We start from the raw sequence: 26,786 nt of genomic DNA on the forward strand, positions 1-26,786 counted from the left end.
TACTCCTCCTTTCTCCTCTTTCACCCCTTGCAGCATTTCTTGTGTATTTCAACCCCCTCCACCCTCAACACCTCTTGTCAATTTCCCCTCAGCAGCATTTCTCTTTTACACACCCCCTGCCTCTTCTCTTGTCTATTTCAAACGCCCCCTCCCCCAGCATCTCTTGTCAATTTCACCTCTGCAGCATCTCTCCTATATTCGGCCTTCTTTCCTGACACTGCTCCCTCAGGGCCCACATCACCTCACACTTGGACTAACTGTCTCACCCCACTCTAGGCCAGATTCCACTCAGTGGTAACCAACCTATTTCCAAACTGATTCCAAATTACTCCTCCTATGCTCTCTACAGTGTGGAATCTACAAGATGCCCAAATTTGGCCAGTTTACTGGCACTCATGCTTATTTTTCCCTGATCCAACTCATGGCTTTGCACTGGCTGTGCCCTATGAATCTAATGCACTTCCTCGTCACCTCTTGTTAGAATACTTAGCTGCCTTCAAAGCTTAGTTCAAGTGCCAACTCATACAAGAATCAGTCTGCAAACAGGCTGGTGCCAGAACAAAAAGGGCTTGAAATGCCAAACGGAGGAGGCTGTAGTTTATCCCAGAGGAAGCTAAGCACCACTGGAGAAAGAAAGTAGGAGCCCTTACTCTGAGTAGAGAAGTGATTCGGTCAGATCATGCCCTAGGGCTATGCACTGGACTATTTGGGAGGATCAGTTTGAAATGGAAGAGACTTGAGACTAAGGGACCAAGTATTCAATTGATACAGTACAAAGAGGCTTTATTAATTCACCCCTTTGGACCTCAGTCCCCTCATCTATTAAACAAGGCCTAGATGAGCTCTAAATTTATTTCTAGTTCTATGGGAGGTTCTAAGATCCTAAGAAATATGCAGAAAATGGTGAGGATCAGAATCAAGTCTTTTTCCCTTTACCCATCTCCCAATTTCTCTGCCAATATGGCTCATTAAGTCAGACTGGAACTACAATTACTGCATAGATTTCTTCCTGTCTTTATCCTTCCTTTTCACTTAGTGTTCACCTTAACCTCTACTCCAATGGCTGGACTCCTCAAAGACAGATGACAGGGCAGTGACTCACAGCCTAATAGAGCATACACAGTCCCTGATAATGACTGACTCTCTTGGTCTCATCAGTCACCAACAGATTATCACAGACTGTTCTTTAACACAGACCACACAGATTAGTCCAAGTCCCTGTGTTATATCTGGGAAGTTATTTTTATTTGAACAACAAATCCTTTATTTCCTTGTCATTTTTCTCACTCTTACAAAAGCTGACAGCAGTTGGAAAATCTCCTTCCTTCAGCTTTTTCATTGTTTATTCCCTCCCACCTTTCCCAAGCTTTGCTCTCTAAGAGGGTTTCTAGGTAAACAAGAGTTTCCTTCAAAGCTCTGCCCTCTGGGAACAAATAAAAAACTGCTGTCAGAAATCCACTTACCAAGAAGTCCCCACAGCCAGTTACTAAAACACAAAATATTTTATAACAAGTTGCCTTTTGTTTTTATTTCCTTATATAATCACCCTCATGAAACAGCTTTTCTCCCCTAAGCTTGGGGGAGGGGGGATCGAGAAGAGGGAGGAGAAATTGTTCGATTCAGTCTTGAAAGAATTCACCCCAAGCCAACTTGGAGTCAGAGTTGTAAAAGTTTATTGTACGCTTTACAGCAGGCAAGGGTCCTTAGGGGACCTGCAAGTTTATTGTTAGGCTGACAGTTGGCAAGAGTCCTTTAGGGGACCTGCAACCTCAAAGGGGTAAAATTAAATTTTTTATAGGATAATCCATAGCAGGGCCAATTATGCTAACTAGGTGATTAAGGGTGAGATTAGGGAGGAGTTAAGGTGGGGCCAGTGTTTAAAGGGACATGCACTTTTAATGTAACTTCGAAGGCATATTACCCATGATTCACTGAGAAAAAGCCCAAGGGGGGGCTACCCGGAGGTGTGGTTTTAGGCTTCAAACATCACTAAGTTAGCTAGCGGTCAAGGGCTGACTGAGAAGTGCCCAGTCTGCCACCCATCAGTGTCATGTTTGACAAGATTGATGTCTGGGAACCAAGGCTAACAGAGACTCAGATAATTACTAAGGAGTTAACCCAGAAATAGGGTCCTGAAGGATTCACTGAGGTGGCTAAGGAGTCAACCTAGAGATAGGGTACCCAAGGATTCACTACACAAGGGCCTGAGCTGGAATGTTTATAGATACTTTAGTGAAGGATTCATAGGTGTAGCCTGTCACTGTTCCAAGCAGAGATAAACAATTCATGAGCTGTTGCTTGGGCAGAGTTAATGCTCTGAGGGGGGGGCGGGGTAGTGTGATTTTCCAAACTGGTTTTACAGGCTGATGTTTCAAACATAGATCCCAAGCACCCCATCATTACTGATGTTACAAATCGGTATTACAAACTGATATTACATAGATCCCAAGCACCCCAACAAAGACATGGTAATGATATCTTCTAAATGAAGAAGGTTCTTTATTCAGCTCAATCTAATCCCATTATCTAATTAATGGAAAAGTACTGACAAATTGTAAAAAATGTTATACTCTACTACTCAATTTCCTTTCTTGTTGCCAGTATCCATTCCGAAGCATGGTATAGTGGATAAAGAGCTTCAGAAGACTTGAGTTCAGGTCAGGTCTTTTATACTGACTGGCCATGTGACCCTAGGCCAGTCACCGGGTGAAGACAACACCCTGACTTGGTAGGGAAAGTTCCTAACCTGAGGCTCTCTCACTGAGGAACATCACAGGTCATTTACTCAAAAAATATTTAATGAACACCTGTACCCAGCTCTCTTCAATGGCCTGTGTGAGGGTGTTATGGGGCATACAAAGATGAATTGGACATACCTTCCAGAATCGTGGTAGGAAAGAGAAGACGCCCAAAAACATCAATCAAGGCAGAATGGGACAGGCACATAAGAGAGGTATAACAGAGCTCAAAGAGTTTAAAGAAAAAAAGCATTTCTGACTAAGGTGGGTCAGGAAAGGTTCCTGGACTAAGTATTTGGCCTGGGTCTTAAAGGGCAGAATTTCAACAGAGGGAGATGGGCCAACCCCTAGCCCTGGGACCATGGATTCTGAAAGGTGAGATTTCACCCTGTCTTGCCTGGAAAAAAAAGCCACCAGGTTTCTTCCCTACCACATCCAAACCATGCCTCCCTACAAGGCCTTCCCAGCTCTCTCCTCCCTCACTGTTTCTTCTCTTCCCTATTAGAATAGAAGCCCTTAGAGAAAGCAACAGTGTTGTCGGGCACAGGGCCCAGCACATGGTAAGTGCTTAGTAAATGCTTCTTCATTCACAGGTGGCGAAGTGGAAGAATGCTGTAGGTATGGGCAAGGACACATCTGGGAACATGTGTTTGGCTGGAGCTTACAGGAGGTGAAAGAAGGAGCTATGAATCAGGACTGGAAAGTCTACCTGGATCTAGAGCTGGGTTTCTTCCGCTTCTTTGTGTCCTGAGCCCCTTGGGCAGTCCATTTGGGGACGCCCTTCTCAGGGTTACACACAGATGTCAGGGCTAAGAACCCCAGATCTAGAATACCAGGGCTGTGGAATCCAACTCTTAGGGAGTGAGGAATTTGGGAGCAGGGCAGTGACCACAACTGTGAATTAGGAAGCTTCATCTGGTGTATTTGAGGAAAGAGGGGCCTTCACAGGCTAGAAGGTGACTGTAATATTCCTGATGAGGCAAAGAAAGATGTGACCAGGGTAAAAAAAGTATAAACTCCTTAGTTCTACCAACATTCTACTGCTCAGTCCTTCAACAAGAAAGCTTGGGGCTGAGTAAAACAGGATTTAGCCTTTAGATGCCATAGAAAATCCAAGCAGATCATCAGCTGTCTGTAAGGTGGATTTTAGTGTGTGTAAAGTGGATTTTTGTTATTCTTTTTCAGAGTTTAGCTTCCCAGGATCCATGGCCATAACGATCTCTATTTCCCAGGTTCATGACTTGTAAACATCTCCTCTCCACCACACTTGCACAGCACTATATAATGATAAATAATATAAACATTTGTACTTAAATCATAAATATCCATTGCGACTGTGCAGTGAGATATAATGGTGAGATAATGTAAACTTGTGAGGCTATTGTTGGCAATATGCCTTCTTTGTCTGTTGCCCTATAAAGCAGGTGGGCACCGGTCAGTGCCCTTAGGATTGAATGCACAAGCTGAAATGTTGTGCATGCCTTGATTGGCCCCCAACAAGGCTTGGAGGAAATATATGTTTGCCTCAACCAGCCCCCATTGAGGTTTGATGTACAAGCTGTGCCTATCTCAACTGATTCCACTGAGACATAGGAGGAGTTGTCCCCCCCCCTTCACACCAGCCCCTGCAAGAAGGGCGATAAGGGAATGCTGTATGAGCTGGTGCTCCCATCATCAGCAAAAACCCTTTGGAGAAGATTAGACTAGAATAAAGGAAGATTATCAATCCCTCTGAAGTTGTCTTCTTGTTCTTCCTGTCTGACCAGCTCAAGGGTGAACCTGTGCCAGCAGCCCTCCTGCGTGTTTACTGTCCAGTATGAAAATCGCTATAGAGCAAAATTTGGCTTTGGAATGTACAACACAATTTTTGGCAGATTAACCTCCCTCATGCATTTCTGAGATTACTTTTAAAAATATTAACTACAGATCAATGAACTTGACATCATGAAAAGATTCTAAAATGTGTTACTTAAAATGTGGTTAGTAAACATGAAGAAAAGGCAGCAATAACCACTAAGAGTCAATATAGCTTAATCAACCAAAGATAAATCAATGTACCCTAATGTCCTTTTCTGACAGAGTTACTAGTCTTGGAGATCAGAGTAATGCTGCATATACAGCTTACCCAGACTAAGCAAAGCCTCTGATAAGGTAGCTCATGATATTTCTGAGGAAAAGAGAGAAAGGTGGGGGCTAGATGATGGTATGAGCAGGTGGGCTCAAAACTGGCTGAAATGCAAGATCCCAAGAGAAGTCATTAAGGTCAGTCTCTATTGAATGCCCCAGGACCTTATTCTTGGCCCTGTGCTCTGTAACTTTTTATCAACAACCTGGATAAGACAGAAGAAAAGCTAATAGAGTTTACACACAAGAATCCATGTCTAAAAAGATCTCAACTAGCCAGAGTACCCTGGGCTGAATCTAATAATGCAAAATTCAACAGGGATCAATTTAAAGTCTGAGGTTTGGGTTCCAAAAATTAGTTTCACAAGGATTAGATGGGGGAGCCTTGGAGATACAGGAGCTCACCTGAAAAAAATCTGGGGGTTGGATAGGAATGTGAGCTCAGTATGAGTCAACACTGACATGGCCAACAAAATGCTTTTCTATTAAAGCAAGAAAAGCATCGGAGGCAGGCTTAGGAAGTAACACCGGTCAGAACAAATTGAGAGGACTGTCGCTTAGCATTGCCTCTCTGACTCTGTTTTCCCACCAGAAAAGTGAAGGGCTGGTTATACTGCTTCTAAGTCTCTACTAGCTCTAAATCTATGACCCAAACATATCATCCTAACATTGAGTTCCATTCTGGGCAACACATTCATATACTGGACAACACCCAAAGAATGGCAAGGAGGCTGTGGAAGGGCTCCAAGGTCAGGAGAGAAGGAGCAACCAACGGAAGTAGCTGAGGATTTCTGATTTACCTGAAGCATAGACCAGGAAACAGGACCGTATTGTCAGGCATTTGCAGGGCTATCATGGGCAAAGAGGATGACCCTTATTCAGCCTGGCACCAGTGGTAAAAGCAAGAGAAATGGAAAGAAAGATTCAAAGAAAGACGCCCTAAACAGAAAAACAACCCAGAATGAGACAGTCTGCCTCCCACCCAAGACTCCAGTACAGGTGAGTGGCCTCTGGGGTATTTCTGAAAGGGGATTTTTGTTCCTCTACTCAGTGCCTTTGATGGCCTCTAGAGAGAAGCCCCTCCAATCCTGATGCTGTGGTATCACCAAAAGGAAATCAATCTGTTTCAAACATTCATATTAAAATGAGATTGAATACCAAAAATTAGCTTGCTTCCCCAAGAATGCACTGCATGGATGCTGACGAGAAAAAGCCTATCATTGAAAATTCATTGTTGTAAGTCAAATGATGAAAGCTAACTAAACTTCAAGTAAGTCAGTTTTCTATTTCTACAGACTCAATCAGCACCAGCTCTTAGCTTTTAGCCAAGTAAAAAGTGTTATGTAACTTAGGGGGTCAACTTTTTAGCAGTAATATTACTACTGTACTTTTATTTCTAAGTAACAAATTTTCCAAGAGGAATTTTGTTTACAATTACATTAATTAATTTCAAGCAGATGGACAACTTTATTTTGGCCTTCAAAATACTTTAACGTTAGCCAACTGCTAATTGCCAACTTTTCTGCGATTATTATTCCTTAACAAAGACATCACAAATTCTGCCAAATCTGATCTTCTTCACCCCAAAAGTATATTAAATGTAGCCACAGAAATAAGTGGAAGGCCAATGTCAATTTTTAACCACGTTTAAGTGTTTTTTTCTATTTATTTAAGATAATCAAGATCAGATGCAAAGGTCACGAAGGCACTGTTCCAAAATCATCTCACTTAAACATGTATTGTGTAAGAAAAACTAACTCTCAAGCCTCATGACACATTAAGAAGATCAAATCACACTGTGCTAAGTATTTTAAGGGCATCCAATTGTACGCAATCCATCTGTTGCTCAACTAGAACATTAAATTGTGCAATCTGAACCTTTCATTTGGAACATGTTCCCTCTCTCATGGAAATCAACTCTTTTATTCAATTGCTTCTTGAAACTTCTCTGTTAAAAGGGGGCAAACAAGGAAGCCTGCTTCCAGTTTAAAGCAACAGTCAGATATGGAACAGTGGCCAAGTCCCAAAAATCCTAAGGAGGCTTCTTCAGATCAAAGGTAGAAGTCACATCAATGAACCAATTCACAAACATTTATTAAGCACCTACTATGTGCCAGGCATTGGAGATACAAGCACAAAAAATGAAGAATTCGTAATGGAAATGAGCTGATGGAATGGACAGGAAGTTAACGGGACAGACAAGAACATATTGTGATTAATAATAATAATGATAATAACAGCAAATATTTACATAGTGCTTACTATGTGCCAGGCACTATGTTAACACCTTACAAATATTATTTCATATGACCCTCACAACAACCCTGGGATCCCAGCAGGTGCTATTATAATCCCATTTTATACATAAGAAAACAGGCAAGCAGAGGTTAAGTGACTTGCCCAGGGTCATACAGTTAGTGTCTGAACCACAAAAAAAATAGCATAAGAATAAAGTAAATAAAGCACTGAGATTACTCAGACATCTACACTGCACTGCACATCAGGTCAAGGTGTAGACTTTCCCCCTTCTGAAATACACGAAGCCTCCATCCTCCCCTGAGACGGTCTGGACACAGTCAGATGGTGCTTATGACTCCCAGGGAGGGAGACAGGGCCTGGAGCCACCAGGGTCCTGGCAGAGTTCACAGTCCTCCCCTTGGTACTGAGCTATGTTGGCTGCTCCCCAAACCAGACAAGCATCTCCTTGCTCCAGGCATTCTCCTGATCCTTCCTCCGCTCCTGGAATGAATACCCCCCTCCTTCTCCCGGCCTTTCCCAATCCTTACCTTCCTTCAAAACTAGTTCAGACGCTGCCTCCTCTGAAAAGCCTTCCCTTATCCCTGCATGTACTGAATTTCCTGAAACTTTTGTGGAGATCTTTGGGTCCCTCCTTTACTCCAGGGGCACACTTCTCTATCTGTGGATGTGAGCAGCATGGCACCAAACTCTGGGGCTGACGTCAGGTGACCAGACCCTTGCTATATAAATAAGTCAACTCCCAGTCTCAGTTTCCTCCTTTGTAAAAAGAGGACAATAGGGGCGGCTAGAATAGAGCACGGCCCTGGAGTCAGGAGGACCTGAGTTCAAATCCGACCTCAGACACTTAACACTTAATAGCTATGTGACCTTGGGCAAGTCACTTAACCCCAATTGCCCTCCCTTCCCTCCTGCAAAAATAAAAAAAATAGAGAACAATAACACACTGCTTCCCTCAGAGAGTCATTCGGAGGGAAGCAGCATCCAAGTTTTGAAGCTCTATATAAATCCAAGTTGTTATTTGTTATTATTGTATCCCCCAGGAGAATGCACACTGCCCTAGCCCTAAGGACTCTATGTTCCACACCAAATAGGCCAGTGAGGCAGCCAGACTTCAATATGGATAACACACCCTTCACAGAAAGTGCATCAGAGAACTGAAAAACAAGATGTGGTAAGAGATAGGAGCCAATCTGGGCAACGAACCCCAACATTCAGGGAGAGGCATGTAACTCTCCGTGGAAAAGATAAGCAGGACATGTATTTATATTCTGTTGAATTCCTTAGAAAAGTTAACAGACAGTTGGATAATCCAAAGTGTTTGAATAATGAATTATCTCAAGCCAAAAGATTTTCAAATCAAGTAACTGTGGCGAATCCAAAGTGGATTCTGCCCTGCCACCTTATCTATCACCCTAAATCTAACCCTAAATGGTTTAGAAATGGGAAGAAAGATTCAAGCAGAGATGCCCTAAACAGAAAATAACCCAGAAAGAGACAGCCTTCCACCCACCCAGGACTCCAGTAAAGGTGAGTGGTCTCTGGGGTATTTCTGTTCTTCTACCCAATGCCTTCAATGTCCTCTAGAGAGAAGCCCTTCCAACCCTGATGCTGTGATATCATCAAAAGGAGATCAATCTGTTTCAAACATTCATATTAAAATGAGATTGAATACCAAAAATTAGCTTGCTTCCCCAAAAATTCACTTCATAGATGCTGAAATCTAACCCTAAATCCCTAAAAAAAAAAGACCCTCCATTCATTCAATCAGTCAGATAAGCACAAGCAGCTTGCTTTGTAATTCAGTAGCAGACACAATTATAGGTACCTATAAGACACATTTTGATGTTCAGTCCTTTCAGTCGTGTCTGACTTTTCATGACCCCATTTGGGGTTTTCTTGGCAGAGATACTAGAGTAGTTTGCCATTTCTTGCTCATTTTACAGATGAGGAAAGTGAGGCAAAGAGGGTGAAGTGACTTGCCTAGGGTCACACAGCTCCCAGGGCTTAGGAAGACGGGTCTTCCTGACTCTGGGCCTGACACTTAGCATACAAATCAAATACAAAGTAGCCGGGGCAGCTAGGTGTCACAGTGAACAGAGCACCAGCCCTGGAGTCAGGACGACCTGAGTTCAAATCCAGCCTCAGACACTTAACACTTACTAGCCGTGTGACCTTGGGCAAGTCACAAAAAAAAAAAATACAAAGTAGCCTTGGAGGGACATTAGCAGCAGATGGAAGGACCAGGATGGACCTCATCCAGAAGGTGGCATTCAGCCTGACTCTTAAAGAAAGCCAGGGATTCCAGGAGGAACAACTGGGCGTGGCCATTGCAAGGCTGGGCTACATCCCTCAGCTGCGCCTACCTCCAACATCCCATGCAATCCTGTCTTTGCCTCCCTGGCACTCGGACCCTAGAGCACATAGGCTGAGCACCTAACAATCTCTTGGCTTCTCCTGTGCATCCATAGGTTGTGACGATCACCTCTATACAAATATCTCCGATGCAAGCTCGGCCCACAGTTCTAGTCCTGCCAGCTTCCCAGAACCTAAAACTCAATGTGACTAAAACTAAATTTATATCCGCCCTAAAAAAACCCACCCGTTCCCGCCCTAAAATTCTGCACTTCTGTTGATGGCGACTCTGAAGTCACCTCTGCCTCCTGCCTCTGCCATCATCAGTCAGATCAAGTCCTGCTAAGTGTATCTGCACATCCCTTCTCTCCGGCCCCTCCTTTGCAGCAATCACCTTCGTTAATGTCTGCCCGGCTACTTACCTAACTGGTTTTGCTGCCTCTGGCCTCTCCCTTCCATAACATATCTCAGGTAATCTTTATGATATATTTCTAAAACCATACCCTGCCTCTGATCTGAAACCTCTCCCTCTGCCTACTAGAGAAGGCACAAACTCCTTAGCCTGGCCTTAATGCCCCCATCGTCTTCTTCCAGCCCTTTTCAGCCCAGTCAAACTGAACTTTGCTCTCTCGTTCTTCTCTGGCTCCCTCTTGCCTCAGTGGTTTGGTTATGTTGCCTGCCAACTTCTTCTTATCTCTTCTTCTTATCTTCCTTCAAGGCCCACCCCAAAGGCCACCTGGGCCACGACATCTTCCCTTCCCCAGACTCACTCCTCCACACCCCCAGCTCCCAGGGGTCTGCCTCCTCTGCTCTGATCCCACTGCTGTGATCCTCTCCTCCTTTCTCACCCAAGCCACCATTAGACTGAAAGCTCTGGTGGAATCGATCTTTTCTCAAACTCAGTATCCTCAGTCAAACAGACAGCGGCTTATCCATTCATCTGTGATTCTACCCACACAGGGAATTCCTGGTGGGGAAACTCCCTCTACTCTTAGCGAGTTGCCCAGGGTCCTGAGAAGTTAAGTGACTTGCCAATGGTCACATAGACAGTATGTATCCATGGCAAGCCTTGAACCTGTATCAGTCTAACTTCAAGGTGCCCGGCCCTGGTCCCTTATACCCTCACTCCCTCTTGCTTGGTGCTTTATAAATTGCTGAATAGAACATAACAGTGAAGCAAATGGTTAAAAGTGATTCTGGCCCTGGGCAATTTAAAGTATGGCCCAAGGCAAAAGACAAACAGTTCAACAGTGTTAACACAAGGATGTGAGCCTCAAACTAAGCTAGCAGGAGCCAAAAACAGCATTCCAAGCCTCATTCAATGATCACAAAACTTTACAGTTGGAAAGGACTGAAAACAGGTTTTAAGCAGCCTTGAAAAGACCCAAAAATCACTAACACTTCCAAAGCCACTCCATGAACATTTATAAAAGATGGGCAGAATTAAAGGTGATTTCTCAGTTTCCTGGGTCAAAACTGAAGAAGATTCTCACTCAAAGAATAACATCTGTTTCTTTTCCTGGTCCCTCTCTACTCAGACAGCCTTCCATCTACTCAGGAAGGAACACTTCCTAGTTACTTACCTACTTCTGTTTGTAGGAGATGCCTACAAATGGTCTCCTCCACTCTACTTTGAACTCCTTGACTTTCTTAGCATGGATAGTGTCTGGCAAATAGTAAGCATTTAATAAAGGCTTTTTGATTTTTTCTTAGCTGAAGAAGTAAAATTGGCCAGTTTAATTTAACAAACATTCAAAAAATATAACCAAATTCATGTTTTAAACTGGCAGTTAAGCAGATAATACATCATTTAAGCCCTTCAGTTCATGTGCCTTAATTGGACAGTATTAAGGCAGCTAGGGATGTCTCACAGATCCAGCAGAACATTTTTTAAGCTATCGCTATGGAAATGTTTAGCTCCTACCAAACTGGTCTGACCTCATGCCTACACTGAGTCCACCAGTGTAGCCAGTAGAACAACACCTCAGTGGTCATCAGCCAAGACATTTTCCAGGAATCTAAATTCTGTTTTGGCTGGCACTCCAGCCGCTGGCCACACACTGGATGTCCTTGAAACATGGCCAAATTGTCAATATATAGCAAGTAAACATTTACTTTCCGGGAACTTTCAGATGAGTTAAGTCAATTCTTCAGGGTTTCCCTGGTCTCCCCCAAAAAGCTGCACCATCACCAGACACCCAAAGACTCAAGAAGAAACAACTCTCAGTGGAGACTCAAGCACTGGGATGGGTCACACCAAGGAATGATGGGAATTCTCTTTCTTATCTCTTGATAAAGGGGTAGGCTCTCCTGTGGCAAAAACGATTTGTAACTAGTCCTGTCTCTAGCCAGGAATGCAGATGAATGACCACCCAAGGTCTGGCATGCTCTCTCTCCACATCTGCACCTGTTGCAATCTTCCCCTAATCTCATGGCCCATCTCTGATACCACCTCCCCTATGAAGCTTTCCTTGACTGCAGCTTTAAGTGATTAGCCACCTCCTCAATCCTCCTATACACTGTTTTGGCCTCTCCTAGGCACTCATCACAATATAACTGGCGTCAGAGATTCCCATGTACCCCTCTTACCAAGAGCAGAAGATGCCCCTCATTCCTTCTTTGTATCACCAGGGCCCAACACAATCAAACAAAACCAGTAAGGGCTTAATCAGTGTTTGCTGAATTGAACTAAATCCCCTCTGTACTTTTTTTTACCTTCTGGGGGAGGTCAGTGACTACATCAAACAAAGGTGGAACGGTGATAAGAAGGGTCCAGGGTCTGCAAGGTGTGGTGGCACATAAGTTCCCAGGGTGATTTGGGGAGTAAGTATTACAAACTGTCTTCATTACACTGAGTTTGAGTGGACAATCCAAGAAAGGTATGTCAGCACAGGTGTGGGAATGTAGACCAGAAGCCCCAGGCAGTTTGAGCCTGGTCAGAGAAGTCTGAGAGTCCACCGCATAGACACTCACTGAAGTTAGAGGGTACATCAATGACCAAAGCAAAGAGGGCACTGACAGAAAAGGAGCGAAGCCAGAATCCTAAATAAGGAAATCCTTATTTAAGGGCCAGGAGAGGAGTGGTTAGAAGGTCAGGAGAAGAATCTCAGGGGTGCAGTGCCATGGAAGCCAAGAGATGAGAGGCTATGGAGGAGGCCCAGGGGAGCAACAAGGCCAAACGGCTCAGAGGAGTCAAGGAGACAAAGAAGGGGGGCAGGAGGACGCAGGTGAAGCCGCCAGATTTAGAGGGAAGGACTCGATCGATCTGTGACTCTGCAAAGAGTCTCTTCAGAAGAGTGGAGGGGCCAGGCACCAGGCAGAGGGATCACCCATTCTGGGGCAGGGTCTTCATCTGGGTTATGTGGGACAACCTCAGGGGTCCAAGAATGTGAGCCTCTGGATAACAGCATTTCAATATAAATAGTTTCCTTTGCAGTCCTACATTTATCTGATGCATTGATAAACACTTTTCTGAGAAGGTGCCACAGGCTCCCCCAGACTGACTGCCTGGGGACCCACAACACAAAGAAGGGGAGGAGTCCTTGCTCTGGAAGCACCATCTGAGCCCAGAGAAGACACATTTCCCTTCAGCCTAATCCCAGAACCACCCGTTTAATGCACAACCCAAGACTAACAAGTATAAAACCCATACTGGGATTACCTGTAGCCCCAAGGGGGTGGCCCTTGGAAATCAATCCACCGCTGGGGTTTATGACCCACTTCCCTCCGTAAGTATTGTCTCCTCTATCAATCAGCTCTCCTGCCTTTCCTAAAAAATAAAGGTCAAAAATAAAATTGAAGCTGACGCCAGAGATGCTTCTTAAGTTCACTGTTATGGTTGGAAATTTATTTAAACAAACATTTCATAGCAACACAAACTAAAACAATTCTGACAGAGGGGTACAGAAAGAATTCTATGCACTGGTGCAATGATGCACATGGAAAGAACCACTACCACAATGAGACCATCCAGATCGGATGCTGTGAATCTGTCAAGAACAAGCTTGGGACCCAAGAAGAGAAAGAAAGAGAAAAAGTCCCCGTGCTGTTTGCGGAAGGGCACCTGGGGGTACAGAAAGCCGCAAAGGGCTCACTGGTTTTACTGGTGGTTTTTCCTCTTTTCCTTTTTAATTATTTGTGATAAGAGATGGCTCCCTGGGAGAAGGGAAGGTGAGAGATACAGGGGGAAGAAATCTAGATAATGAAAAAATGTATTTGGAAGGGAAAAAAAGCCCTTGTGCAGAGATTTCTAAGACTTGTGTAGTGAGCTGGAGGAGGAGAGGCTGACACCTCAGGATGGCTTCCACACACCAGAAGGGCTCCCAGCACTTCCTCCAAGTACTTGTAACTTCCAACAGTGCCCTGGGCACAGGGAGCTAGGAGGCCAAGGGCAAGGAAAAAACTGACCTCAAAGGCAGAAGTAAATGGCAAAGATGCAGAGATACTAATTTGACCAAATCTAAGCTCACGTTATTTCCCTTCAACTATTTTCTGCATTCTACATAAATATTTACTCAAAAAGGAATCATTTAAGAGACTTCTCTATTTGCTACCAAACCGTAATCGGCACAGTGTCATGACATGTCCCTTATACATCCTTTAGTTATGCAAGCACAAGATAAATTCTCCCGGGAACACCTGCCCCGCCACTCAAATGCTGATGTTTACTTTTCCTGGAGAGGACAAACACATCACCCACCAATGTCCTGTCATTTGGGCCCCAGTGTCCAGGAAGTTCAGGCCTGTACTTGGGGCTCAACAATGGCAGCTAGCTCCTTCCCGGGCACCCAGAGCACATCTGTCTCTTCCTTTTTAGCTCCAGTTACATTCAGCAGTCCTTCCTCCCTTCCTCTTTATCCTTAATCAACAAATGACACTGTAAGACCCACAGTCCTTTGAGTATATGAGGAAAGTTATTATGCCTCCACCCCAGCCAAGTCTTCTCCAAGCTAAGGATCCACTGTTCCTTCAAATGATCTTCAGCGGAGAAAAGAGGGAAAAATCTTGGTCCCTAAAGAAAGGGTGTGAGGCCGGCCCCTCAAAGAGGCCTTAGGAATGCATGACCCATTCATTGCCTAGAACTGAGCCTAGCCTGCAAACAGACACAAGCAGCCTCACTCCAGGAGAAGAGGAAGTAGCCCTCGGGGGGTGAAGAGCCTTCCCTCGGCAACCTCTCCAGGGTCCTGTCACAAACTAGCCCAGCAGGCCCTGGGCTTCCTGTCAACTGCTCCAAAGAGCCAGAAGACATTTACTAGCTGTGTGACTCTGGGCAAGTCACTTAACTTCTGCCTACCTCAGTTTCCTCATCTGTAAAGTGGTTAATAATAACACCGACCCCTCCCCACCCCCCACCAGGGCTGTTTGTGAGGCTCAAATGAGGTGATATTTGTTTTGCCCCCTGCTAACTTTACAGCACCACATACACATGAGCTATCACCATCCTCCAATGGCTTGTCCACCTTCCCTGGGCACAGAGCCCGGAGAGGCACTGGGCGCTGATTACCTTCAGCACATAATCCCAGAGCTTCATAAGTGATGAGCTCATTCGAAGAGAAACAGTCGTGAAGTTCGATTACGTTGACATCCTCTGGCTTCAGACCAGACTTTTCATAGCACTTTCTGGCTGCTTCTTTACTCAAATCAAAGCCGACCTGAAGCCAAAAGGAGACAGATTAACAGCATCAAAATGGGGTCGCTTCTGCAAAAAATATTTACAGAAATGCAGCCCTTTGTTAACTTGTACCTCACCCTGTCAGCAGAAGATCGACCACATGTAAGGATGGGTAAACATCGCACTTATAGTCTTAACACCCTGGCAGATCTGAGGGAGGCATCCACAAGCCTCTACAAAGCTGCTACTAGAGAACAGCTTCTAAACACAGTTGGGTCTCCTGAATAATATACTAATAACCGACTAATCTCTACCTTCCACGTGCAGGCATATCCTGCCCAACACTAACTGACCTCAAGACATTACGATCCTAAACCAAATGTCATGGAGGCCACGGTGATGCCACAGTCAGGTTTTACACAAGGAGATTCACAAGGTGATTATGAAACAATGTTGGTGAGGACAGCTCACACAGGACACGCTCACATGAACCCCTGCCCTGCCAAACAGCGTCTTCTCCAGCAAACCAGCCCCGTGAAGCATCACCTTGTGGGCATTTCCCCATTAACTCCCAGGAGCCCTGGGCTGGCTGACGAGCTGATCTCTGTGTGGCTAACAGAGGACAGTTTTCAAACAGGCCTATGATTTTGCTGGTAAAGAGTCCTCCTGGTAGTAAACCCCTTCCCACCAATGATTTCAGTTACTCGTCCAGATCTGACAACACTCCAGAGCTGCCCTGGGCCCTGAGAAGGCCACAGGCTTTCCCACAGTCACAAAGCCAGCATGTGCCAGAGGAAGGGCCCTGAAGCCCAAAGCCAGCCCTCTGCTCACCATGCCTTATTGGTCTGCACGTTAATTTAGCAACCAGATTAACAAGAGAAAAGGTGCATAATGACAGATAATGCAAAGAATGTTTAAATACAAAAGAAACACTGAGTATATCTCAAGAGAAGGGCTAAGGTGGACCAGAAAAGCTAACTTCAAGTATCAGAAGGGTGGCCATGTATAATGTTAATGGGATATAAGATCTTCCCTGCACATTAACAAGCCTGTGCATCCAGTTTTGATACATCCTGAATCACAGAGAGTCCATTGGGGGAGGAACCTGTTTAAAGAGAAGCTAGCTTAGGGGAGGCTTGCTTATAGGAAGGCTTTCACACCTTTTGGTACTAGTTGATTAGGCCCTGAGTCATGAAGATGGTGATGCCTTCTGGCTCTGAGAAGTATATAATACACTCTGAGCTGGTATTTTGCTTTTGGGGCTCACTTATGAGAAGAACTATTTGATTTCCTGGTCAAGACCCCCGACTGCTCAGACGTAAAGACTCTCTCGATCCAGTGATGTGTGTAATGGCAATAGTGCTTTGATTCAGGAAGTCAGAGCCCTATCGGTTGGTCTTTATGCTAATTTCTCTGCTTGTATTTTCTCTGTTTGTATTTTCTCTGATGTTCAGGGTGCAGACTCTTCTCCTGAACTAGTGAATGTAATTAGAAGTAGGATTAGAGAGGCTAGGTGGCACAGTGAATAGAGCACTGGCCCTGGAATCAGGAGGACCTGAGTTCAAATCTGGCCTCAGACACTTAACTTACTACCCGTGTGACCTTGGGCAAGTCACTTAACCCCAACTGCCCTCCAAAGAGCAAAAAAAATAAAATAAAAGTAGGATTGTTAACCCCTTTCTGAGCAGTCTTTCCTAGAAAAGCAGATCAAAGAACATGTGCTAGCAGGCCATCCTGGGTGTGCTAGGGTGCTTACTGTTAGACCATGTGAAGAAGGACCAGAAGGCCCAACCTGTTCTTCCTGACTCCAGAGGAAAGAGTTCAAAATAATGGGTGGTGGAGGTGGGCTGGGGCAAGGGAGGGACAACAGAGAGAAAGATTCAGACTGGACAGAACAACCATCAGAGGCACCTAAGAGGGAAATGGACTCCACCCGCCCTGGAGGCCTCCAAGAAAAAGCTGGTGGAGATTCTGGTCAGAGGCAGGGAGGTCTCCGGGGTCCCCTCCCATCCTTAGAGTCTCTGTGATTTGTGAAGTGAAGGACAGAAAAAAAGCAGAAGGTCAAACGTACCATTTTAATTATGCTGTCCTCTTTGAAGGTGCTTATGAGGTCAGTCACCATCTCCTGGGCCACAATCTCCACAGCTCTGGACTGCAGGTTTTGTTTGATTACAAATGATTCACTCGCCAGAATTGCTGCAGCAGCACCATCAGAAGTGGGACTGAGAAAAAGCAAAGATCATCATTTCCTCACAGCCCATGATTAGGCCTTGGGTTTCCCCCCAGGACAGAGGGAATAATGCCCATCTCCTCTCTGGTCCAGTCAGGCCTGGTGCCTCCCAAGTGGACTCTACAGACTGGAGATCTGGGCTTCTCACCTTCTCTCCCTTATTCTACTCCTACTTTGAACTGGTGGGCCCCAGGGAAAAATAAAGAAGAAAAAACTGAATCAAATATACTATTGCTCACATTTCTAGTAAAATGTCAGAAACTGAAACCTCTATGAAGCAACCATGAGGTGTAGGCCTCCCTTCGCCCTTTACACAGGATAACTATGGAGGAGGCACCTTCCACCACAAAGGTCCCTTTGACAGAGGGGGATGAGCATCCCACAGAGGCCCTGCAGGTGTCTCTGCCTACCCTGTGGCCAAGCGCAGCTGCCAAGGACTGTTACGTATCCACACCTGGAGTCATGAAGGGCCTGCCTCTATCACCACCAGCCCCTCCCAGGGACCTCACTAGTGACAGCCTAGATAGGGGTGGGGAACCTGCAGCCTTGAGGCCACGTGTGGCCCTCTAGGTCTTCAAGTGCAGCCCTCTGACTGAATCCAAACTTCACAGAACCTCTAAAAGGATTTGTCAAAGGGGGCCTCACTGGAACCCGATAATAATGGGGGCTGGATGGCCACACTGCAGTTTCCCCTCAAGGGAGATTCAAGCAAGGAAGTGGGTAGACCCAAAACAATATGCCTGGAAAAGCAGGTAAACTCTGACTAAGGGTGAAGACTGAGGCTGAAACACACCTCCTACCTCTAGGTATAGGGGGAAGGGGAAACCACAGCTTAGAATGGGGGCACAGGAAGCCAGGTGTGGCTACTGGGTCTCTTACTTTTGCATAAACATTTTTCTTGGTTATAAGGGAAAGCTCAAGGGGAAGAAGAACATTTAACAGTAACATAAATGTAGTATAAAAATTAAGGGCAATAATGCTGAGTGGCTCTAATAATCAATCCTGACCACTGACAAGACCTGAGAAAGTATCCCCTTCCTCTCAGCAGAGGGTGGGTTTTGCGTATGGCCTGCTTAGATGGACTGAGATAGGAAGGGTTACACCAAGAAATGACTGTGATGTAAAAATAAAAGGAATTGATAACATTTTTAAAAGAGAGAAAACCCAATGCTGCACAACTAGGAAAAAACCAGAAAACTCAACAGAGAACTAAGAAAAAGGAAAGCAAATTCTGAAAGCAATGTGTCTAATAGAGAGTCTGCAGGGAAGAGAGACTCTTTTTTGCAGGTAAGAGGAAAAGGCAGAACAGGAGAGGAAGGCTTTCGTCTGCTATTGGCAGGGGGATCCTCAGCTGAGAGTGCTCTGAGGAGAGGTGGTGCAAAGTCTGCTGCAGATTCTACACAACATCAGAATGATCATTCTTACCAGCACTGCAAGACAGTTAAATAATCAAAGATTTTGCGGGAATTCATCACTTCATCCAAGTCATACTTCTTCTGGAACTGGGAATACCTAGGGACAAAATGGCCAGTTATTAGAGCATATGAGATGGGCTACCAAGCAGGAAAGGGAAGGGACAGAGGGAGGGAGAAAGAGGGAAGAAGCAACTACAGCAAGAACTAAGGCTGTGCCAACAGCTCCGGTGTTCAGCAGAGCATTTTCCTGGATGCAAAGGATTTACTAATCAAAGCTACTGTTCAAGCAAAAAAAAAAAAAGTAATAAAAAAATCCTTGCTCTTAAATACATTATTTTCCTCTCAAAGAATAACATAAGAAGTCTCAAAGCCAATCCAGATGAATTGGTTCCCTTTGGGTCAGATTCTGTGCCTGTGGGGAGGAGCTACATCTGATGAAGACACAGCAAATGACCGCCTCTTTCTCCTTCCTCCTTCCTCCTCCTCTCCCTTCCTCCCCCTTTCTGTTCCTTCTCCTCTCCCTTCCTCCTTCCTCCTCCTCTCCCTTCCTCCCCCTTTATCTTCCTTCTCCTCTCCCTTCCTCCCCCTTTATCTTCCTTCTCTTCTCCCTTCCTCCTCCTCTCCCTTCCTCCGCCTTTCTCTTCCTTCTCCTCTCCCTTCCTCCTTCCTCCTCCTCTTCCTTCCTCCCCCTTTCTCTTCCTTCTCCTCTCCCTTCCTCCTTCCTCCTCCTCTTCCTTCCTCCCCCTTTCTGTTCCTTCTCCTCTCCCTTCCTCCTTCCTCCTCCTCTCCCTTCCTCCCCCTTTATCTTCCTTCTCCTCTCCCTTCCTCCCCCTTTATCTCCCTTCTTCTCTCCCTTCCTCCTCCTCTTCCTTCCTCCCCCTTTCTCTTCCTTCTCCATTGACATCAGGCTTCAGCGGCCTGCTCACCCTGGAAGATCCCTCTGCCTCAGAGGTACCTTCCTCCTCCTGGTGAGTTCCTTCTAGAAACTTCTGGCTCCAGGCTGACTCTCAAGACTTTGAGAACATGCCCCCTCACTCTTCAAACATGACACTGTCTGACTGAGTTTGTAGTGTATTACAGTCTGTTTTATATTGTTACCTTTTCACTTAAGATGTTGATCTTCCCAACCAGAGAACCTCCCAGAGTCCCACACCTTGGCCTGTGCTTCCTCCCTCATCCAGATTCCATCCAGCCCAGAGCTGAGTCGGCTCCTTTGGAGAATAAATTTGCTGTAGGTAGTGGAGCTCGACTGATTTCTGTGTGCTACTTTGAGTCTGAAAATGACTGGTGGGTGAGCAAACACATAAAAAAGCCAATTCGTTCTACTGTCCTGAGTTTGGATTGGCACCCCAACAATGTTTTGCTGGCTGCTGGATCTTGTGATTTCAAATGCAGAGTTTTTTCTGCCTACATTAAAGAAGTTGATGAAAGCCACCCAGTACTCCATGGGGTACCAAGATGCCTTTTGGTCAACTGATGTCAGAGTTTGGTGGTACCAGAAGTGGTGGTTGGGTACATGGAGTTAGTTTCTCTGCCAGCGGAAACCGCCTTGCTTGGATCAGCCATGATAGTACTGTATCAGTTGCCGATGCCTCCAAAAACATGATGGTTTCACAGCTGAAAACAGAGTTCCTCCCACTCCTGAGTGTGTCTTTTTTCTCTGAGAATAGAGTGGTGGCTACTGGCCATGACTGCTGCCCAATGCTGTTCAATCATGATGATCATGGCTCCTTGACCTTTGTCTCCAAATTAGACATTCCAAAACAGAGCATCCAGCGCAACATTTCTGCCATGGAACGCTGCCGCAACATGGACAAGAGAGCTGCGACTGAGGATAGCAACACCGCCCTAAACACGCTATACCAAAACAGTATCACCCAAGTGTCTATTTATGAAGTGGACAAACAAGGCTGCCGCAAATTTTGTACCACTGGCATTGATGGAGCAATGACAATTTGGGATTTCAAGACTTTAGAGTCTTCGATCCAGGGGTTACGAATCATGTGAAGCTGTATTTCCTTTCTCTAGCATGACAGACACTTGACAGAATGCAGCTCCAGCATTTGCATGAACACAGGAAAGACCCTACCACAAGTCAAAACTAAGAAAATATCCCTTGCAGATGTTTTGTTTTTGTTTTTTTGAACATAACTGGTGAATGTATTGGTTTAAAAAAATCAGCAGTGATGTCTTTTTGATTGGCTATTTCATTCCAATCTTGACCAAAGCTGCTCTTTAAGTAGTTTATTGTGGAAAGTTGTCACACTAAATTAAAGGGGGGTTTTATGTAAATTGTCTGCTAGAAAAATTTAAAAAAATACAGGAAAAAAAAAGATCACACTTCATACCACCTTTAGTGATTTCCTCTAACTTTTTAAATTTAACTCAGGTCTTCAATCCACCAGGGAAGTGGTTTGGGGAGAAAGAATGTTGGGAACAAGAAGGTAGAATAACCTTCTAGGTGATCACCAAGGTGATTATATAAGAGTTATATAAATTTAAAACCACAAGAGTCCAAGAGTTTGAAAATTACAATTAAATAGGAAAGTTATCAATGATGTCATATTAATTTGTATGAATGTGAGCTTGATACCAAAAAGTCAGGTCTTAACAAGTTATGAAATCTCTGAATCATCTTGCAGTTCACCATGCCAGCGGTACCAGTCATTGTAGAAAGGCCCCCGTTAGGTTTCCTCACCCTGCAATGGTGAGACACAGAGCTGCCTAAACAAAACCTTCCTTTGGTTATTGTGTCCTTCAGCGATATGTTAGTATCCATCTTGTCTTGGGGTACTGATTAATGATTGCCTTGTTTCCTATTCTTTGACATGAATACTTCACTTTTAGAGTCAATTGACTATACCTTCTTCATGTGAATTTGCCAGGTGTATGCTGGGATAACCCAAAACTCACTGAAAACTGCAGCTGGAAATAACATTGTCAGCAGTCAACAAGTGTGTATTTCTGCAATTGTGTTACAAGTTGTATATCATATTAAAAATGTTGCTTGGTGGGGCGGCTAGGTGGTGCAGTGAATAGAGCACCAGCCCTGGAGTCAGGAGGACCTGAGTTCAAATCCAGCCTCAGATACTTAACACTTACTAGCCGTGTGACCTTGGGCAAGTCACTTAGCCCCAATTGCCCTACTTTCTCCCCTCTAAAAAGCAAAAAAAAATTAAAAGTTTTTAAAATAAAAGCCCTTTGGGCGAAAGAAAGAGAGAGAGAGAAATAACGAAGAAAGAGAAGGAAAGAGAGGAAGGAAGGAGAGGAAAGAAGGAAGGAAGGAAGGAAGGAAGGAAGGAAGGAAGGAAGGAAGGAAGGAAGGAAGGAAGGAAGGAAGGAAGGAAGGAAGGAAGGAAGGAAGGAAGGAAAGGAGGGAGGATGGAAGGAAGGAAGAGAAAGAGAGAAAAAAGCAAGACAGACAGAAAGAAATGCTAGTTGACTTGACCTGAACCCAGGTGTCTCATTTGATCCCAGTACCTCTGATACAACCATCTTACTGGTGGCTGGTCTCTGCTTCTGTAGATAAGACTAAGGAAGACAGTGGGAAGAGGCCTAGGTTCAGAGTCAGAGAACATGAGTTGGATTCGTGGCTTCCAATTTATTATGAGCAATAAAGCTTTGCATATCACTGCAGGAAACCCTGGATTTTTCATTCTGCCATGTCTCTGGGGTACTTACGGATTATTGGCTGAATGGCTGTGATTCTTCCAAGCAATTTTTGCAAAATGTTCAATTTTTGTGCCTGTGGAAAAGGGAAACACCTGTTATAAGTATGTAAGCGTCTCCTACCACTTTACTTACATAATATCAATAAAAGGTAATGGTAACTTCAACCAAATTCAATCGTATCATATTTCTCTCCCTACACAGAAAGCATATTAAACTGGCACACCACACAAAAATCTATTTGTAATTAAAGTGGAATCTAGTTATCAACTTGAGTCAACTAGAAGCAGAAGCAGAAAAAATGAAGATATCTAAAAACCAGTCTATTGTGCCTGACCCAAGGCTTAATTCCAGCTAGTTCCCTAGGCTCACAAATAAGTAGGTAAAAATGCAAGGGAGTCCATTGGTGGTAAAGAGCTTCCAGAAAGCCTCCAGAAAGGCTGGAATACTTTCTGTATTCCTCTGGACTTCCTTCATTTACAATCATTCTTTAAGGCTTACTGAATATCCTGCCTCTTCCTCTCACTCCAGACACTTATACAGACTGGTGGCAAAGGGGAGGAGCCCTCAGCAGCAGCAAGTGGATCTGAGCAAAGGACAGATATGGTGCTCCAACTTTTACTAGGACACCAACCGAAAAAATAATGCAAGGCTCATTCACTGGCAGCACTCAGATTTGGCCTAGTGTGGGGTCTGCCTGGACCAAAATGACCTAAAGACACAGTTAGCATAGAGAAGAGAAGCCTAAGAGGGAATTCGATTCCTGACTCCCCACACCGGATGACACTGGACTAGGCCAGAACTAGAAAGCAATGGTGGAAGATTTCATCAGCTAAATGAAAGGAAGAACCTTCCCCAGACTGGAATGGGATTATCTATCTCTGCAAGACTTGGGCACCCCACCCTTCGAGGTCAAGTGATCAAGGATGAAGTACTCCATCTTTCAAACTGGATCAATCTCATTTTCAAAATGTTTCAAAAACATGAATACTCTTCCGTATATGCTGACTAGGCATAGCAAGAGCTCTCAGCACTTCTGAAGTAACACCCTCAGATTCAGCGAAAGGTCACAGGAATGAGAAATAGTATTCCAACTAAAATTTGTTTCCAGTCTTAGCATTTTCTTGACATTTGTTTTAAATATCATAAAATCTGAAATAAGAAAACCCTTCCCAAATGGGGGGTGTGTATATTAACACTTAACAGGACTAACAATGGAGACACACCACATTCTGCTTTCCACATGTTTTCCAGTCTTATATTTAAAGTCACAGTCTGACCCACAATGCCATCTGAAGCAGCAAGATAGAGTGGTTTCAAGTCCTGGTTTCTACACCTACTAGCCATGTGAAAATGAGCAAGTCTTTGTGACTTTCTGAGTCTGTTTCCTCATCTTTATAGTAGGCATAAAACTTTTGACAAACTAAGCATTCGACTGGTGTAAGGAGGGCAACAAAATGGTTGGGGTTTTTTTTCTTTTAAATTCGTAAAACATCCTAGAAAATAACCTAGGTAGGATTAATCAACCAAGCATAGCTAAAAATCCCCCCCCACCAAAATTATTTTCCAGTATCTACACCACTTAGTTTTTCTGAATGCTAAACAAAAATAAATGCTCTCCACATATTTACAGTAAAAACAAGGACGTAGATTGTCCAGAGAAAAGACTTTATATATACCAAGGATCTTTGATTTCTCTCCTGATGGAACCTAAGTATAAACCCTCCACGAATTACCCGTGTTTCCCCGATAATAAGACACTGTCTTATATTTTTTTTTGGAAAGAAAAACACCAGAGGGCTTATTTTCAGGGGAGGGCTTATGTTGTCCTACCTCAGCTCTCCTCCGAGGCACTGCTCTCAATGGTGCCTGCAAGCAAATCACTGGGGAAGAACAGAATGACAGCGCTCACTGCTGCAGCTCTGATTGGATGCAGCTCGGAGCGCGGGGTGCGTTTCACCGGGGGGAGGGGGGGGACGGTGCATACAGAGGGTATCGTAATGTAGTGTGTAGCGCAGAGGATCACCTTCACTACAGTAGCAATCTCAATAGGGCTTATTTTCGGGGGGAAGGCTTATTTTAGAGGAATCTTACACAGTAAGGGGAGGGCTTATTTTCGGGATAGGTCTTATTATCAGGGAAACATGGTAGCAGGCAGCCTTTGCAAGTGACTGAGCTGCTGGTGCAAGCCCTGACAACGGGGCAAGGCTGGACCTTCATGCCTCCTTGTCAGGTCCTCTCTGCTCAGGGGATTGGCTAGAGCTTGCTTTCTCTCCAGGGAGCTGGCTCTTAAGAATCCAGAGCCACCACCATTCTCAAGTCATCAGAGAAGGACATGAGGATGCAGCAGACACAATGCCACACTTTTTAAATGACACATCAGTACGTAAGAGTCAATACTTCAGGGAGCCATGATGTCATCAGCATGTAGATTCCCTCTGCCAACAGGGAGCAAGAGACCCTCAACCCCTTGGAAAGCTGCTAGGGCTGTGACATTCATCATCCCATAGGCACCCTAAGGCAAAACCGCTCCAGGCTGAATTGGGTTATTCATCAGATAACAGATGCACAGCCCTTCCATGGGCCCCGGCATGAAGGGTTTCAGCCTGCTGGGGACATGTCAGCGCCTATCTTCTGCCATCAGAACCCAGGCTGCCACCACCCACCATACCATACTGCTACAGAGACACAGAAGGACAATGGAGAAAGGCAAGGCAGTAAGAAGTGCCATGGGCTGAGGCTCTAAGATCATTTTAGATGAACATGTCCTCTCCACATAATATAAGAAAATCCCAGCCAGCTGGACACCATGTAAGCTGAACTGAGGTCATCCAAGTCACTCAGGAACTAGCAGAGTGCCCCAGGGGCTTAAAAAGGGATCCCCGTGTGCACCTTCCTGCCCACTGGTACGTGGCCAACAATCTATGAGCTTTGTGAGAGCAAGGGCCACAGCTTGAACCCTGCTGGGTCCTTGCTTGGCAGAGACCAGAGTGGTCAGGTTCCCCCACAAGTCTGCCTTGCCCAATCATACTGAAGCAGCATTTCAGAAGGTACCGTATTTCTCCATGTGTTCTTTGCCGGCACATCCAAAAAGCTGAGCTGCTACGGGAGCCGAAGACAGGCCGTACTTGTTCACCAACACCTCTATGTGCTTGTCCATTGGATTGGTCCGATCCAAGTACTGGGGGAAAATCAAAAATTCAAGGAGCTGACTGAATGGTTCCTTGCTGATGGAATGTGAAAGGAAAATGAGTTATTGTCGAGTACAGACTTGTGGGCAGAGGGGAATGACAGTGATGCCTAACCGGCCCAGGAAGGAATGAGGACCAGAGAGGGCAGAAATGCCCTGCTCTCCAGTGTCCCAGGACAAAAGAAGCAAGTTCAGTCTCCAGACACACTCTAGAAATTCAGCTCAATTTGATAAGCATCTATTATTCAGCTGCTAAGAGGAAGACCCTGGACTAGGTATTAAGGATATAAACCCCAAACCCAAGCAGCCCCTGCCCACCAAGAGCTTACATTCTAAGGTATGGCAGAGCAGAGAGAGTGCTGCATTTGGAGTCAGAAGGATGTGACCTCAGGCAAGTCACTTAACCTCTATGACTTCAGTGTCCTAACCTGGCCCCCAGGCTCCACATTTATAATCCTGTGCACATCGCTATAGAAATGACAGTGAGTGATGATGCCCTTCCACAGGGGTAAGATGGACAGGAAAGTGATGGACTCCCAGAGCTGGAGGTGAAGGAGGTGACAGAGCATTCCAGGAATGACAGTCTGGCCAATGACACAAAGTTTGGGCTGTCACAGATGGAGAGTAGCAGGAGATGGCAAGAGGAAAGATGATGGGCGAAGTCTAGAACAGCGGAGGGGAGCCAGGCTCTGGAGGGTCTTAAGGAAAGAAGGGGCTAGTGTCATCTCCTAGAGGAAAAAAAGAGGCCCAGGGAGCTCCCAAGCAGGACAGCGGGTTTTGGCAGTTCTGTGGAGGATGGAGGGAGGCCCAGAAGCAGGGCAAGGAGGGATGAGGCTCTGAAGCAGGGCAGTGGCTATGGGAGTAAAGAAGAAACAAACAAATGGGAAAGACTTTGCAGAGGAAGAATCACCAGCCTTGGGCAGCTCTGAAGAGACGAAGGCTGCACAGCCCCAGAGGACTGCTCCAGCAAAACCCTACAACACTCCAGACTCAACTGTCAAGAAATCCAATGAGAAACCGCAGTGAGGAAGGAGGGGGTGAATGCTAAAGGTCAGAAACAGATCAAATCATTTTTCTACCCCAAAACTTCACTATCAACCAGAAACCCCCAGGCAATAGGGACTGCAGTAGCACCAGCCCAGACAAGCAAGCCAGCATCCTCCCAGCACGACCAGAGATCAGCCAGAGCCTGGGGAGG

The 26,786-nt window shown here is 45.1% G+C and overlaps 1 protein-coding gene and 1 pseudogene across 4 annotated transcripts in view; one reads left to right on the forward strand and one right to left on the reverse strand.

Moving 5' to 3' along the window:
- The window catches only part of LOC138164975 (sterol carrier protein 2), a 465,527-nt gene that overhangs the window by 32,478 nt on the left and 406,263 nt on the right, over positions 1-26,786 (reverse strand). For all 4 annotated transcript variants that reach the window (XR_011169243.1, XM_069092989.1, XM_069092988.1 and 1 more), the window contains 6 exons: positions 25,453-25,579; positions 22,411-22,474; positions 18,740-18,826; positions 17,156-17,306; positions 14,977-15,124; positions 13,135-13,242 (listed from right to left, as the gene is read on the reverse strand). Coding sequence is in view for 3 of the 4 variants with exons in the window: in XM_069092989.1 (XP_068949090.1) it covers positions 13,135-13,242; positions 14,977-15,124; positions 17,156-17,306; positions 18,740-18,826; positions 22,411-22,474; positions 25,453-25,579 (685 nt within the window). In the remaining variant the exon portion in view is untranslated. The remainder of the gene's footprint in view (positions 1-13,134; positions 13,243-14,976; positions 15,125-17,155; positions 17,307-18,739; positions 18,827-22,410; positions 22,475-25,452; positions 25,580-26,786) is intronic.
- LOC138164977 (actin-related protein 2/3 complex subunit 1A pseudogene) lies at positions 19,826-21,027 on the forward strand (annotated as a pseudogene).

This window comes from Petaurus breviceps, unplaced genomic scaffold (assembly GCF_028583685.1).
Source record: "Petaurus breviceps papuanus isolate PSGF00001 unplaced genomic scaffold, PetGlider_PUasm1.0 207, whole genome shotgun sequence".
NCBI lineage: Eukaryota > Metazoa > Chordata > Mammalia > Diprotodontia > Petauridae > Petaurus > Petaurus breviceps.